Genomic DNA, 15,097 nt, shown 5'->3' with positions numbered 1-15,097 from the left:
CCCCCCCCCCCGGGTTTCCCACCACAGGGTCTGGAAGTGTGTGTGATGCCCATTGCGCTGTGATCGGAAGTCAGATTAAAAATCAGGGAGTGTTTTCCCTTGTTTCTGTACAAGGTGTTGGCTCAGTTCCTGCCCTGTGAGGGAAAGGGCTCCCCTACAGGGCCTGCCTGCTGAGCTCTGCTGTGGAAGGACCGTCAGGGCGATGAGGTTGCTCTGAGTCCCAGAGCCTGGGTCAACCAGGAGAACTAAGAAGAGTTTGGGACTCACCTCTCCACCTAGCCTCTGAGCCCTCCCACGCTGAGCAAAAACACTGGAGGGGGAAGTGAAAGGTCTCCCCCGGCCACTCCCGGGAAAACTTTCATAACTGGACTCAATCCCAGCTCCTGCTGCTGCCTCTTTGTTCCCACTTGTGGCTGAGCTGCTGTGGCCCATTCGCGGCTGTAGATGTGATAAGAACACTCTCCACCATCCCTCTTGACTCCCAGTGATCTCAGTTCCCAAAATCCAGAGCAAAGCTTTGAAGTCCTTGAAGGCCTGTGTGTGTCCCTGTCCTTGGTGCTGACACACCAGCGGCTTCCAGGAGAGAGCGGCTGTCTGGCAAGGTTGGCGGAGCCTCAAGAGAAGAAACCTCTCACCCCCACTCCTTGTCCCTCATCCTCTTCCACTCCAGTAGGTAACGCCTGAAGCTATTCCTTCCTGCACCTGGGAAAACGCTTGAAACTGTGCCTTCCTGCACCACCACAATCCTCGAGTGAGGGACTCAAGAAGTCTGGGGCTCTGAAACACACCTACAAGTGTTTAATAACTTACAAGAGTTGTGGAAATGGTGGCCATAGCCAGAGGCCAGGAGTTTGGGGAGCTGTTCTGGGGGGAAGCAAGAAGACATAGGGTGGCCCCGGTGCCCCGGGAGTGGGAGTGAGGGGTTGCCCCTTTGCCCAACAAGCAGATTGAACCTATATTTGTCTTCTGACCCCACCCACACCCTCTCCCCTGCCAAGGCCCCTCTGTTCCTGCAGCTGAGAGTCCAGTGGATACATGGCATCTTTTTCACCTCCCTTCTCCCCCGGACTCACAAGCTCAAGGCTGGGAAGGCTCCTCCTCAGACCCAGGACTCGTCCTCTGGTGGGAGTGGGGCTTGATCAAGCTGCTGGAGACCTATGCCCTCCAAAGGCTGGGGGCTGCTCTTCAGTGGGGCAGTTGGTTCTTCCCTCTTCTTTCCTTCCTCCTCCTTCCCTGCTGAGGCTCCATCCACCAGGGTTGCCCCCACTCCCTTTCTGCCCAGTGCTCTCACCAGACTGCCCCTTGAGGGTGCCCTGGCTGAACCCAGGTGGAGGTAGGCCAGTGGCCTGGGGATTCGTGAAGGCTGCTTCCCAGGTCTGTGGTCTCTCCGGGGCCGGATTCTGGGCCTCAGCTTCAGCTTGTAGATGGATGGGACTCTCTGGGGCTTTCGGAGTGTTCTCTTGGCCTTGCCTGGACATGCCTGGGTTTTGTCAGAATTGGGGTCTGAGGGTGAAGGTGTGGGGGCTTCCAGGCTGGCAGACACAGTGGGGGCTGAGCAGTCCTGCCTTCCTTGAGCTGGTCCCTTCTTCATCCCGGTACCCTTGGCACTCAGGCTTGCCTTTACCTTTGGCCCACTCTCTCTGACTCCCGGTTTCCCTTTTGGGCTTCCTGGTCCAGTGGTAACAGATAGCTTAGGCGAGCCTGTAGAGGCTGCCTTCCAGGCTCCCAGGTCCACTTTAAGGAGAGGTGGGGGTCCCTGAGCCAGTTCTTGGATGACTTTGTCATAAGGACCCCCAGGCTCAGGCCACCGCCCACCTAGGCTGGGGACGTAGACTCCACTTCGAGGGATGACTCCAGACCCTGTGCCCTGGGGGCAGGCACCCCCCACCTCTAGCAGCTTCATGTTGGCCAAAAGCTCCTCCTCAAGACTATGGTAGATAGCTTGATCCTTGGTTGCACCCAGGGGCAGGGGAGGATATCGCTCCTCCCACTCCTGTGGGCCCAGGCCCCAGGGTCCCCCAGCTTTTGCTGTCACCTGGATGTCCAACTTCTGGTCCCCTTGTCTCGCATCCGCAGAGAAGTCCCCATGTCTGCACCCAGCCAGGTCCCCAGGGACAGCCCTTGGGAGGGGGCCACACCCCAATTCTGTCATGGGACCTCCGCCTGCAATACCTGGAAAGCTGCTTCCTGGAGTGGGGGGGCAGGCAGGGGGCAGCCAGACAGGGATCTTGGCGGGCCCTTTAACAGGGGACAGAGAGCGGACAGCTGCTGGCTCCCTGAGCTGGGAAGAAGAACCCTCAGCCTCACCCCTGGGTGGTGGCCTGAGGCCCATGGGCTTCGCTGGGCTGGAGGAATGAGGCGGCGGAGATAGTCCTCTTGCTGGTGTCCTTTTGGCGGTGGCTTCGGGGGCTCGGAATCTCTGGGAGGTGGGGGCCCTAGCATGAGCTCCCTGGCTGTCTGTCTCCTCATGAATCCAAGATGTGGGAGTCCTTCCTCTGGGATGTTCAGAGGAGTATCTCTCCTCCCTCTTCCCTGAGGAGGTGCACCGTGGGTCTCGGCCCCTATGGGGGGATGAGGAGTGGGGGCTGAGTGGGCTGTCCCCCACTGGCAGCTGCCTCCAAGACGGGGTGGGTGACTTCTCCTGGTGCCTGAAAGGGAGAATCATGAGGCTGGCAGGATCATCTCATCCAGTCCCCTGGCTCTGGGAAGGGATGACTTTCCCCAGCCAGAACACCAAGGGGGCCGGACTTCATGTTGAATGAAACAGATGCTCTCTGTCCCTCTGGGCCCGCCCGAGTCTTCCTTATGACAGATACTGTTCAAGTTTACTCTCCCTCATTCCCCAGTGTAGCAGCTAGAAGCCTGGTTTGGACCCCGGGTTACTTCAGGTCCCGCAACTTCAGCTCACCAGTCTTGGGGGAGGGGGCGTTTGAGTATCTGTCCTACTGTGAAATGGCAGAAGATCCTTGGGAAATCTCTATGGGCCTTTATGGGCCTCAGCCTCTTCATCTGTGAAATGGGAGGGCATACGAAAAAGCTAGATGATCCCAGTGGTACTGAGTGCCTTTTTGGTTCGAACACCTGGGGTAGGGGCACCGTTTGGAGACCTGCTTCCCGTATATTTCTCTCTGAGAATGTGGGCTCCAAAGAAGAAAGAGACCCTGCTCTGGCCCTCTCCCTTGTACCTCAGGAATGATGCTGTCTCTCTGGGCACTCCCGCCTCTGTTCCCCATTTACTGTGGGTTCTAGGGGTGGAGGAGGTGGGGGGCCTCAGCTTCCGGCCTGAAGAGGTATATGTCTTCCAGTCCACGGGGGGCAGCGGGCTCTGGGAACGGCTGATAGTCATCGTTGGTTGGGGCTGCGAGGGCCCATCCTGCACCCTCACCTCATGCTGCACCGGTGGGGCAGGGGGCTTCTGGAAACTGCCCGCCTTGTGTGCTACCAACACAGCCCCCCCAAGAAAGAGGAGAGGGGGAAAGGGTTAAATTCCTGCTGATGGGGCCCACTGTTCTCCCCTAGCTGTCCCATGCCCCAAACCCACATTAGAGACAGTACGACCTACAGTGGCGGTGCCAGGACTTCCTTATAGGGGCGCAGGGGACAAAATCTGGTCAGAGGGCCCAGCTCGGGGACTTGTTTAAAGCTGCATTTGTATTGCAAGTTCACATTTTTTACTTGGATGGCATGCTTATTTGGGGTGGCTTGAGGTACTAATAGAGATTATGGGGGGACTAAAGACCCCTCCAAGTCATACTCGGTGTCCCCACTGTGGACATCAGAGCCAGACCTCAGCCCTGTCAAGAGGCACCCTGACCAAATGCGATTCTATGTGTTTGGCGCCATCTTGTGGCTATGATTGGTATTGCACTGTGGTTGCCTCGCTTTCTTCCTACAACTGAGGCTATCATACCAGTACCTTTTTTTTTTTTTTTAACACCAGTACCTTCTATGGTATCTTCCTTTCTCCATATTTCTTGCCCCTGGAGATCAGACCTACCTCCTACCTCTGCTTCTGGCCTCCCGACCCAAAGCCACAGGGAAGAGACTCTCAGGGGACTCACAGAGGGACGTGCACCGGCAGGGGTCATGTTTGTCCAGATAATGGCTGAGGGTGTCCCAGCCGCCCCCCACGCGCACCATCACGTGGTTCCGGAGGATCTGTAGGGGACAAGGATGAGGTTGGGGGCGGGATAGAGGGCGTCCCCTCTTCCTGGAGCAGCCTGCACTTTTCCAGCATGCACTCCTATCCATGTACACATGAGCACGCAGGTATTCCTTGCACAGGTGTATTGTGGGGGGGTGTATTGTGCAGCCTGTCTCTCCTCCACAACTAGCATCGGATAACACATGTTGTTAAGGGTGGCGGCCAGGCTGACAGAGAGTTGCCCCACAACTAGACAAGGGATCTCACAAGCACTGTGCAGCCTGGCCCTGGAGCACTCTCTTCTCTCCCTTCACTGGAAAGGGATTTCCACCTGCACATGCCTGTAGCAGAAGCGTGGCCCAGGGGCACCTGGATGGCTCAGTCGGTTAAGCATCTGACTCTGAATTTTGGCTCAAGTCATGATCTCAGGGTTGTAAGATTGAGCCCCACGTGGGGCTCTGCGCTGAGTGCGGAGCTTGCTTGGGATAGTCTCCCTCTGCCCCTCTCCCCCCACCCCGCCCTTGTTCTCTCTCTCTCTCAAAAACAAAACAAAACAAAAACAAAAAAAGTGGCCCTGCTTTGCTCTGTAGCGGGTATGTCAAGGAATCTTGGGAGTGCCATCCACTCCACTCTGGGACTCTGGGGCAGGTCACAGTCTCTCTCAGGCTTCCCATTTCCTCAGCTGAAATTCCTTGTCCCTACCTACGAGCTGGCTCTGTCCCCGGGTATGGCCTGCGATCAAGGAGAGGGCTTGGCCACGCCTCTAGGTACAATCTGTTGCCCGTGAGGCGTGGCCGGGTATGAGGGGCGGGCAGTGAGAGGCACATCTCAGACCCCTACTGCGGATCACTCTGCAGGATGTACCAAGCCAGACATGGGAAGCCTGGACTATGGGGCCCGTGTGGGCTGGGCTGTGCACTGAACACAAACTTGGAGTTCTCAGGCCCCTTGCTCTGACCAAGCATGTGGATGGAGTGGAGGCAAAGGACATTCAGGAGTACCCTTCATACTCTATTTCTGCCTGGACACCCCTCTGCACTAGGCTAAGGTGGAGCGGATGGGGGCAGGGTTCTGGCTGCCCTAATAGGAGGAGGGGATAGGATTGCCAGCTTTGCCAACTATCTTCTGGGAATTCCGCAAGGGAGAGAAAGAAAGCCCCAAGTCCTGATAGGTTGGGGTGAATGGTGACTTCCTGTCTTTGCCCTCAGTCCTGGGCAAGGTCCCACGAAAGGCAGCGCTATTCTGCTGATCCTGGGGACACCCCAAGTCTGGTCCCCAGACTTACCCGGATGAAGATGAGGGTGTTGGAATCCCCCACGCGGTACTTCCCCTCAGACACTTTAACCATGGAGAACTGAACTGGGCACGTGCAGCGGCTCACGAGGCTCTGAACCTGTGGGCAGTGACAAGGGGCTCAGCCCTCCCTCTGCACAAGTGCCCAAGCTCCTTATCCCCCACCCTGGGTCAAGCTCGATGAGGGGGAGCCTGCCTGTCCCCCAGAGCCAGCCTCCAGGCTTCTGCTGAGGTCAGGGCTGGAGGCTGAGAAGCAAGTGCATAAATGACCCAGTGACATCGAGACCTCGAGTGGTCACTTATAGTTCCGTGGCCTTGTGGGTCAGCTGACGGAGGCAGTGGAGTGTGATGATGTGGAAGGTGGACCCTGGAATCTGACGGGCTTCGGCTGGAGTCCTGCCTCCACCACACATAGGCCTTGGGCAGGTTAAGAAACCTCCCTGAGCTCTATTCCTGGGCGGTAGAAACGGGTTAATCCCAGCACTCTCCTATGAAGCGCCCCCTCCGTGCCAGACACTGTTCCGAGTACTTCATATGCGCTGGCTCATTGAATATTCAGCAGCCATGGAAGGTAGGTACTATTACACCTCCACGCTACAGATGAGGGAACTGAGGCACAGAGAGGTTAAATAATGTGCCCCAAGTCACACAGCCGCGGAGCAGTGGAACTAAGCCTTGAACCGAGGTGTCAGAGACGGTGCCAGAGGCAGTGTTCTCAAAAGTCGCGCGGCGGGGCTCAGTGAGAGAGGTCTAGAGCGCGGGATTGTAATACAAACGTAATAAGCGGCTTAGCTGGGCCGATACGTGATGAGGCTTGAGGCTCCGAGGGGAGCACGACTTAAGCAACGCCGCACCGAGAATTCAGTCGGGGGGGGCGGTGCTGGGGCTCCAGAGGGAGGAAGCTCCGAGCGGCGCGTGCGGACGGGGGAGGGGGCGGGGCGGGCGGGGCGGGGCCTGGAGGGCGTGTCCGGAGCCCCTCACCAGCTGGTCCAGGTGGCGGAAGTGGCAGGGCGGCCGCGCGGGGGGCTCGGGCGGCGGCGGGTCCGGCGGGGGCAGGGCCAGCTCCTGCCGCAGCTCCTCGTCGATCTCCTCCTCCAGCCGCACGAGGGTGGGCGCCGCCACGCCGAAGCGCCAGGCTCGGCGGCCCAGCTCCAGCAAGCACAGCACCACGTTCTTCACGTTCTTGCGTAGCACCAGGTCCTCCGTCTCGAACATCACCACCTCTGGCAAGCGGAGGTGGGGGAAGACGGCAGGCAGCCTGAGCCCCCTGCGGACCTCCGCTCTGCGGAGTAGGTGGGAGAGCCCTGGGGCCGTCCCTGGCCCGGGGTCGGGGCCCGGGGGGGCGGGGGGTGGGAGGGAGGGGGCTGGCTCGGATCGCTGGATCTTGGGGTCTGGCCGGCCCCTAGGAGGGGTCTGAGCAGAATTGTTCAGGCTCTCAGGGCATGGTAGGTGGCCAGTCCAACAAGACAGGTTGGGGTGGGAAGAGGTGACACAGCCAAGCTGAGAAGCCCAGAGCCCGGCTGTGGGTTGCGCTCCACCTTGCCCTTCTCCCCACTCCGTTTGGATATAGGGGTCTAGGAGTAAGAAGCAGTTTGTTCTGCTTCCCACCCACACAGCTCACCTCCGATACCAGCGGACATCTGGAACTCAACCCTCAGCCCACATATAACCAGGCAAGGTTGAGTACAGGCTCTGGAGCCTGACTGCCCGAGTTGGAGTCCCGATTCTCCCACCCAGCAGCCGTGTGTCCTTGGGCTAGTCCCTGAGCCTCAGTCTCCTCCTCTGTAAAGTGGGATGTAGACTGTTTCACGGGGGTTGCTGTGTCTGCGGACAAGATCTGGCTACATGGGAAGTGCTCCATGAGACACTAGCTTTTCTCAGCCTTCCAGTCCTGCTCCGCACTGCCTTGCCAGCCTCCAGCAGGTGGGCCTGACTCCTCCCTCCACCTCAGCCCCCACCCCCTCTGACCTGGAGGATGGCACAACATCCAGCTTCATCCCGCTAGGCCTAGGAGATGAGGGACCCTGGTGGGGGGCAGGCGCAAGGCCATCTCCTCCTCCAGCCGCACCAGGGTGGGTGCCAGGCTCCACGGCCTGGGAGAGGAGGGATCCTGGCCTGTCACTCCCCTGGGCCTCACAAGCGTCAGCACAGCTGGCCCCTCCCTAATGTCCACTTGCCTGCCTCCCTGTCCTTCCCCCCACCCCAGCCCTATGCCCTCACCCACCCTGGCTTCTCCCAGTCGTCCAAACACAGCACCTTCTCTGTGCCTTTGCTCCTGCTGTTCCCTGCTTAGAATTCCCTTTCCCCCAAACTTCTACTTGTTCTCCAAGACTCAGTTCAAATCCTCCTCCTCTGAGAGGCCTTTCTTGGCCCCCACTATCCACCGATTTCCTCCCCTGGCTCCTCAACACATACACTTCTATTTGAGGCTTTGAGCACATTGGGCTGTAATTTGTGTATCTATTCATCTGTCTCTCTTCCTAGACCATGAACTCTTTGGACACTGGGACTCAGTCCTCTTGGTCCTTTGTGCCCAGCACAAAGGAGATAGGGACTAAATGTGTGTTTGTTGAATGAATGAATCATTCAGTCAACACATTTATTTATTGAAGATTTACTACGTGATGGGGGAAACTGAGGCACAAACAGCGATGAGCTGGCCCAAAGCGAAATGAGGAAAGAGGACCCTGGCTCCTGACTTCCAGCGCAGCCCAAGCCTTAGAGAGGAGGTGGATTCTGGCAGGATAAGGGCCTGGGGAGGCGGGTGCAGGGTGGTTACCTTGGACGCCCATCTCCTTTCGACACCACTGGATGAAGTTGGAGACGTTGTCCCGGGCCTGGAAGGTACCCGGCTGGGCGGCCTCGTTGCAGGAAACCCCAGCCCGAGGCAGGGGGATCCTTTGGGCTCGGGCAGGTGCCTCAGCCAGGAAGGCCAGGGCGGCCTCAGTGATGGTGTTGGCATGCCGACACAGCACCAAGCCTGTCTCCAGGACCTGCAGGAAGTTGGCCGCGTTGATGTCCAGCCCGTAGAGATCCCGAAGCCACTCGGCCAGGTCCTCCATCATGGCTTCCAGGTACTGCTCGCTGGACTTAAAGGGCCGAATGCTATGCACTGGTGGCCCCAGGCTCCCAGGCCTCCTCCCACGTCCCCCAGGCCGGGGCATGGTTGGACCCTCAGCAGGGAGGAGGTCCTCCTGCTGCCCGCTGGGCCTTGGCTTGTTCTCCCTGACTCAGGGCGGCCCCTTCTACCCTCCGCGAGCCCAGGACTTCCGGCTCTGCTACTTGCCTCTGGCTTCAGCCCGGCCCCCGCCCCCCCACATTCCTCGGTGCCTGCCAGAACTTTCCCTACTTGCCGGCCCTGCAGTGACCTCACTCTTGGGCTGCCCAGTTGGCCCAGAGGTCGCCAGCTCCCAGGACAGATGGAGGTGAGGACACTGCTCTCTCCCCCCCCCCAGGACTAGACTGGTCCCGCTGGCTGCCTCCCACCCCCCAGCGGTCAGCAGTGGACAGCGGAGCCCAGCATCAGCCTCTCCGCTCTGCTGTCCCCACCTCTCCTTGGAGACAGCTGCTACAAACACTCCTTAACCATTCGAGGCAGCCAGCCAAGGACTGCCCTGCACAGCCCGCCCCGGGACGGAGCAGGGAGGGAAGCCTGGGCCTGGCTTCTCTCCCTGGGTTGAAGGCTGGGGCTTCCGGGGAGTAAGGGAGAAAGGCAGGGCCAGGGGTTGCCGAGCCCCTTGGCGTTTAGCGAGCACTGTAAGGTGAGGATGAAAGAGACACAGTGCTAGAGTCTGATGACTTCAGCCCTGGCCCCTTCCCTGTATCCCTCTGTGACCTTCATATGCACCTCGCCTCTCTGCGCCTCAGTTTCTTCAACTATAAAATGGGAATCATGTCCCCCTCTGGGGGTGCTGTGAGGAGTAAGGGAATGACGTAGGTGGGAAGTTTCAGGACACACGCACACTCAGGACTGGGGGGGTCCCAGCTCTTGCTGATTCTCCCAGCAGCCCTGTTTATGCCCCACGATCCCCGCTTTCTCTGAGAACCTGCCCCATCCCCCACTCTAACCCCGGGATTCCTGTAGAGCGAGCTGTGGGCTGTCAAAACCGCAGGACCTCACCCCGGCCACGGCACTGTAAGTAGCTCCCGCGTGCCAGGCGCCATCACAGGCCCGACGAGAGAGCAACAGATGAGGTGCCGGACGTCACGGAGGCTACATACATGTTAGTGGGGGATGGGTGACAGGTGCCAAACACATAAATCCACAGTGAGTCACATGGTGATAAATACCAGGGAGAAAAATAAAGCGCTAAGGGAGACGGGGCAGTGTGTGGCATTCTATGTGAGGTGGTCAAGGGAACGCCTCCCTGACGTGGTGATATCTGAACAGAGGCCTGAGGGAAATGAGGAAGCAAGCCCTGCAGGTATCCCAGGGAAGGGTATGCGGGCAGAGGGAAAAGCCAGTGCAAAACCTCCAGGCAGGAGGCCTCGCTTCCTCCCGCCACGGACCTCTCCAGAGGGTTCACTGGGTGTCCTGGTGAAGTGGCAGCTGGTCTTCCCCAGGGGGAGAGAGCAAGACAGAAGGCACAGTGTCTTCATTACCCAGCCTGGAACGTCACACTGTCATTTCCGCAATATCCTGTCGGCCACCCGGGTCGGCCTTATTTCACGCGGGAGGGCACTGCATGAGAACACGAATACCAGGAGACAGGGGTCACGGGGAGCCTTCCTAGAGGCTGTGATCCCAGTACAGAAGAGCTAGTTGTTTTTTCTTGCGTGCTAATAAAATCCCATTATGTTCAGGTAGTAGGTGGAACTTCCTTGAAATGCGGGAAGGTGGGCCCGGCCCCAGAAGAGGAGCCATGATAGGTTCAAGGCAATCATGGCAGAGCTAAGATGGAAGTTTCTGCCGAGGGTCCAAGACGGCAGTAGATGCAGCAAACCCAAAAAGGAACGAGACTCTATGCACGCTTTATCGAGGCATTATCCAAAAGCGGTCACTTGACACTTGGATTTCTCTCCCACTAGAGTATGTCAAGAGAATGGCAGCTGCGTCGCAGGCCACAGAATGGCCCCCAGAGAGAGCTGCATCCTAATGCCCAGGACCTGCCCAGAACCTGTGAATGTTACCTTAGAGGGCCAAAGGGACCGTGCAGAGAATCCAGATTGTCAAAGTGGACCTTAAATGTAATCACAAGTGTGGGGCGGAGGGTGGTCTGGCTGCAGAAGTAGGAGATGTGCCAGTTGAAGCAGAGATTGAGGGGGCCACAAGCCAGGCACTCCGCAGCCTCTAGAAGTTGGAAGAAGCAAGGAGCAGATTCTCCCGTGGAGTCTCCAGAAAGAACCAGCCCTGCCAACACCTCAATTTTATCCCTGTAAAGACTCATTTCAGACTTCTGACCTTCAGAACTGCAAAAGAATAACTGTGTTTTCTTTTTAAGATTTTATTTATTTATTTGACAGAGAGCGGGAGAGCACCAGCAGGGGGAGCAGTAGAGGGAGAGGGAGAAGCAGGCTTCCTGTGGAGCAGGGAGCCCGATGCAGGACTTGATCCCAGGACCCTGGGATCATGACTTGAGCCGAAGGCAGACGCTTAACTGACTGAGCCACCCAGGCGCCTTAAGTGTGTTGTTTGAAGCCACTACATTGGTGATAATTTGTTACAGCCGGAACAGGGAACTAATGCCTATCACCATCTCTCCCCCAAAACAAGGGGAGAAGCAGCGAGAGGGGCTTAAATGGGACCAATCAAAGCACTAGATGTTTATCCCTAATCACTAGGGAGACTCAGTGAACTGAAGTCTGACTGCTGTGTGGGAAGTCGGAAATGCAGACTCGGGGCTGGCTGGCTGCTCCGTGCTGGGGACCAAGGAGAGGGCTGTGCTGGAATCAGCCAGCGGTCTTCTTGTAGTTGGAACCGAGGATGGCTGAGTGCTTCCTGCGTGCCACTCGGCCAGCGAAGGGCTCAGTAGAGGGGAAGATGGCAGTGGACCAGCGGATTCCTAGGGCTGCAGGGGGGATGAGTGACCCCCAGAATCCTGCAGGGTAGCCTCCTGGACCCAAGGGACTGCCTGGATTGGGGAAGGAAAGGCAAACACCAGGGGTTGGCTAGCTGAGAAGGAAGAGGGAGGAAGGACCATGTCTTCTGCCCATCACCCCATCACATTGTGGCCACCGGTCATGGCAGGCCCCAGCTGGGAGGAGACGTAACATTATATCAACTTTCAGGGAGCACAGTGACCACTCTTCCATGGCCTAAGAGTTCTCTGAACAAGTCAAAAGGCCTGTCTGAATTGTCCTCCAGGGACAAGGGAAGGAAGCTTGCTTCCCCTTGAGCAGGTTTAAAGGGACTATAGGAGGCAAAAAAAAGAGATTATTTTATAACAATACTCCCTGAGTCCTACTTGATCAAAGGTACCAATTACAACCAGGCCTGGTCAATCTTGGCCCTCCCATTTCTTTTCTCAGATGGTTGGTTTGGGATGGGTGTGTGCCTCAGTTCTGGCCAACTGAGGCTCAAAGAGAAGCCCACTGGAGGGCTTCTGGGAAGTCCCGGCCCTGCAGAGCCTTTCTGCTTTGGTCATGATTGCACCAGGCCAGGATGCCTGGAGCTGCAGCAGCCATTCTGCAACCAAGAAGAGAGGCACAGAAGGCAGAGGGGAAAGATGAAAAGATGTCTGGGTCCCTCACAACCGTATCACGCCACTGAACCAATCCTGGAGCCCCCCACTTCTGACTTCTTAAGTGAACTAATACATTTTATAAAGCTTACGCCATTATTAGTCGGGCACTCTGATATTCCACCAACTAAATACATCCTAACGGACATGATGTTCAAAGGGGAAGAGTCTTGTATATATATATATATAGAAAGTCTTGTTATATATATTCCCACTTGGGTGGCCGTTACATACCACCTTATTGGATATTTCTTCTTGTAACTTACCTCCTTTGCTCAACTAAAATGAATACAGCATCTCTGTGTTATACCTGGTTATTACAAGTTAATGGGCTATACGTACTATTAATTTGCACATTAAAATCCAAAAAAGTACAAAAATTATAGCTTTAGGGGCGTCTGGGTGGCTCAGTCAGTTAAGCATCAAGTCTTGATCTCAGCGTCGTGAGTTCAAGCTCATGCTGGTCGTGGAGACTACGTTTAAAAAAAAAAATTACAGGGCGCCTGGGTGGCTCAGTTGGTTGGGCGACTGCCTTCGGCTCAGGTCATGATCCTGGAGTCCCGGGATCGAGTCCCGCATCGGGCTCCCTGCTTGGCGGGGAGTCTGCTTCTCCCTCTGACCCTCCTCCCTCTCATGCTCTCTGTCTCTCATTCTCTCTCTCTCTCAAATAAATAAATAAAATCTTTAAAAAAAAATTACAGCTTTACTTTTGACAATTGATCTCATTTTGTTCTCTAGATTTCTGTGAGTGCAAGAAATAATGCTTGTGCTAGCCAATAAAATGCAGCTCATTCTCTTCTGGTTTTAAGCAGTTTCTTTTGGACACAGCTCCAGTCAGGTTTGAATTCAGACTCACTATCAGTACAATTTCTCCCCTTTCAAGGGGTCTTCCAAGGTGGTATCTGAGAGCAGGAAGCATGCTTCTGTTCCTGGTGTAGTGGGGGATTACCTGCTCTTGTGTTTTCACTGTAGACCCTATTACTACTCTGTGATCAATTTCCAATGTGGCTTTATGCTGCTTTGGTTTGTTATGACAACCCAACTTTTTATGAAGTTCCCACAAAACCCAAAATACCCTTGAGAAGAGTGAATGGGAAAAAAACAAAACAAAACAAAACACAACAACAGTGAATGAACACCCTAAGGATGACAAAGTGCTTCTGGGCAGATCGAAGTGGGAGAGGCAGGATGAGATGAATGACCAGACCAGAGGAACACCGTTTTGTGCTTCTTGGTAGGATGCTCCCTAAAAGCCACAGCATAGGCTCAGTGGTTTGGATGGGCCTGGCCAGGGACATTAAATCTTAGGTAGTGACTCAAGAAGGTTGTTCCTAGTGCCAGTGACCAGGGGTGGTCCCCACAGTAGCTTCTCAACTGGATCGTTCCTGTGGTGTGATCTTGGCTGTGTTCACAATCCTTCTATAGTTCCTGTCCAGTTGCCAAGGCTTCTGGCCATTCTGCGAGCTCCCACTATTCTTTCTCTTTAAATTAGCCAGAGTGAGCTTTAGGATTTTGCCATCCAGAGCCACAGTGACTCTAAGCTCTTTTAGTAAATGTAAGGAGAATGGGTTTCCTGGGAGACAATTCTCCATGGGCCTTTTGCATTTCTGCTTGTCTCACAAATGGCACTGACTTTTCAAGGGTGTTTAATAGAGTGAACAACCTTGGAGGATAGTGATTGCATCTCTTTCTGGAGCAAAGAGCAGGTTTGTTTGCTGCCCATTATAAAAGATTTGTGCTCCTAAGCTCAGAGCTTCTCTGGTAATGCAAACCCCCGCACGTGCAGGCATTCACGGGCCCATCCCCGTGGCACCCAGGGGACAAGGGACAGGCTGTGTTGACAGGAATAGACTGCTGCTGCTGTACCATGAGGAATCCAGGCCTTTGTCTGACCTAGGAGTCTCAGGTTTTTTGGCACACCCATGACGCCCCGGCAAGCGAACTTGCTAGCATGCAAGAGTAAAGCTTCAGATCCTTCCCAGTTCTTGACAGGGTGGCCCCCATGGGACTAGGAGTTTCCCAAGAGCTGTTCTACATCCTACCTACTGACGTCCACTAAACTGGGAGATGCCTGAGGAAGAGACCCCACTCCTCACACTTGGATGGAAACCAAGACATTTTCTCCTGTCAGACTGAGGCTCTCCAGAGCTGGGTTTGCATCCTCTAATCCCTCTGCCTACTCCTGTCTCTGCCAACACAGGCCACTCTGAAGGCCTGGAAAATAAAGAGTTCTCCCAAGTATCCCCTCCCCCAGCCCCAATTCTCACACACACATACATGACATTCGGGAGCTACACCCAGCTCTTGCCTGGGCCCTGCTTTCTACTGGACTTAGAGGCATTTCCTCGGCTTCTTGGAGCTAAGGCAATGAGCTGGAAGTAAGTGGAGTGGGGAGCCAGGGTGAGGAAGGATAGAGAGAAGACAGAAAGGGGAGGAGAGAACGTAATGATGCAAGTAAACATAATGCTTGGAGTGCTTTCTGTAAGCCAGGTAAAGTCTGGCACTGTGTGACTATCTCTAATTTACAGATGAAGAGACTGAGGGTCAGACAACATGCTGAGGGTCACGTAGCTCTTATATTTATGTGGCGGAACGGGGATTTGAACCCAGTCTACTGGCGGCCAAAGCCGCCCCCTTCTCCCCTTTAATGCCTTGCCAAGAGGGAAGGTGGAGGGACACCTGGGTTTTAAGTGCTCTTGGAGGCTCTAGAAAAGGCAGCTATTCCTGGGTGGAACCCTAAGGGCAGGTGAAGTTCTAGCCTCACCCCTTGTGATCCAACAGGGGCCCTAGAGATCAGACAAAGTTCTATGCGTTCTGGGAACTCTGTCTCATCCCAGTCCCTGATCAGGGGAAGAGGGCAGCACAGCCTTAGGAAGAATGGATAAGCACGGTGAGTGGGGCTGGAAGCAGGGTGGGGACGGAAGACAGGACCACTGACTCCTGTCAAGTGCGGATGCAAACCCAGGGTGGGCCAGCCCAC

At 55.8% G+C, this 15,097-nt stretch overlaps 1 protein-coding gene across 1 annotated transcript; it reads right to left on the bottom strand.

Moving 5' to 3' along the window:
• Window positions 1–776: 776 nt before the first annotated feature.
• On the bottom strand, window positions 777–8,853 carry GAS2L2 (growth arrest specific 2 like 2). Its single transcript, XM_081805343.1, has 6 exons — window positions 8,217–8,853; window positions 6,419–6,660; window positions 5,430–5,537; window positions 4,062–4,158; window positions 3,186–3,438; window positions 777–2,648 (listed from the first exon to the last, which is right to left on the bottom strand). Exons 1-6 carry the CDS (start codon window positions 8,599–8,601, stop codon window positions 1,100–1,102), a joined length of 2,634 nt encoding a protein of 877 aa, XP_081661469.1. The 5' UTR covers window positions 8,602–8,853; the 3' UTR covers window positions 777–1,099.
• Between the last annotated feature and the right edge of the window lie 6,244 nt (window positions 8,854–15,097).

The sequence above is a fragment of the Leptonychotes weddellii genome, chromosome 15, assembly GCF_054177405.1.
Source record: "Leptonychotes weddellii isolate Sample4059 chromosome 15, ASM5417740v2, whole genome shotgun sequence".
Taxonomy (NCBI): domain Eukaryota; kingdom Metazoa; phylum Chordata; class Mammalia; order Carnivora; family Phocidae; genus Leptonychotes; species Leptonychotes weddellii.
This window is presented reverse-complemented; position numbering and strand designations above follow the sequence as displayed.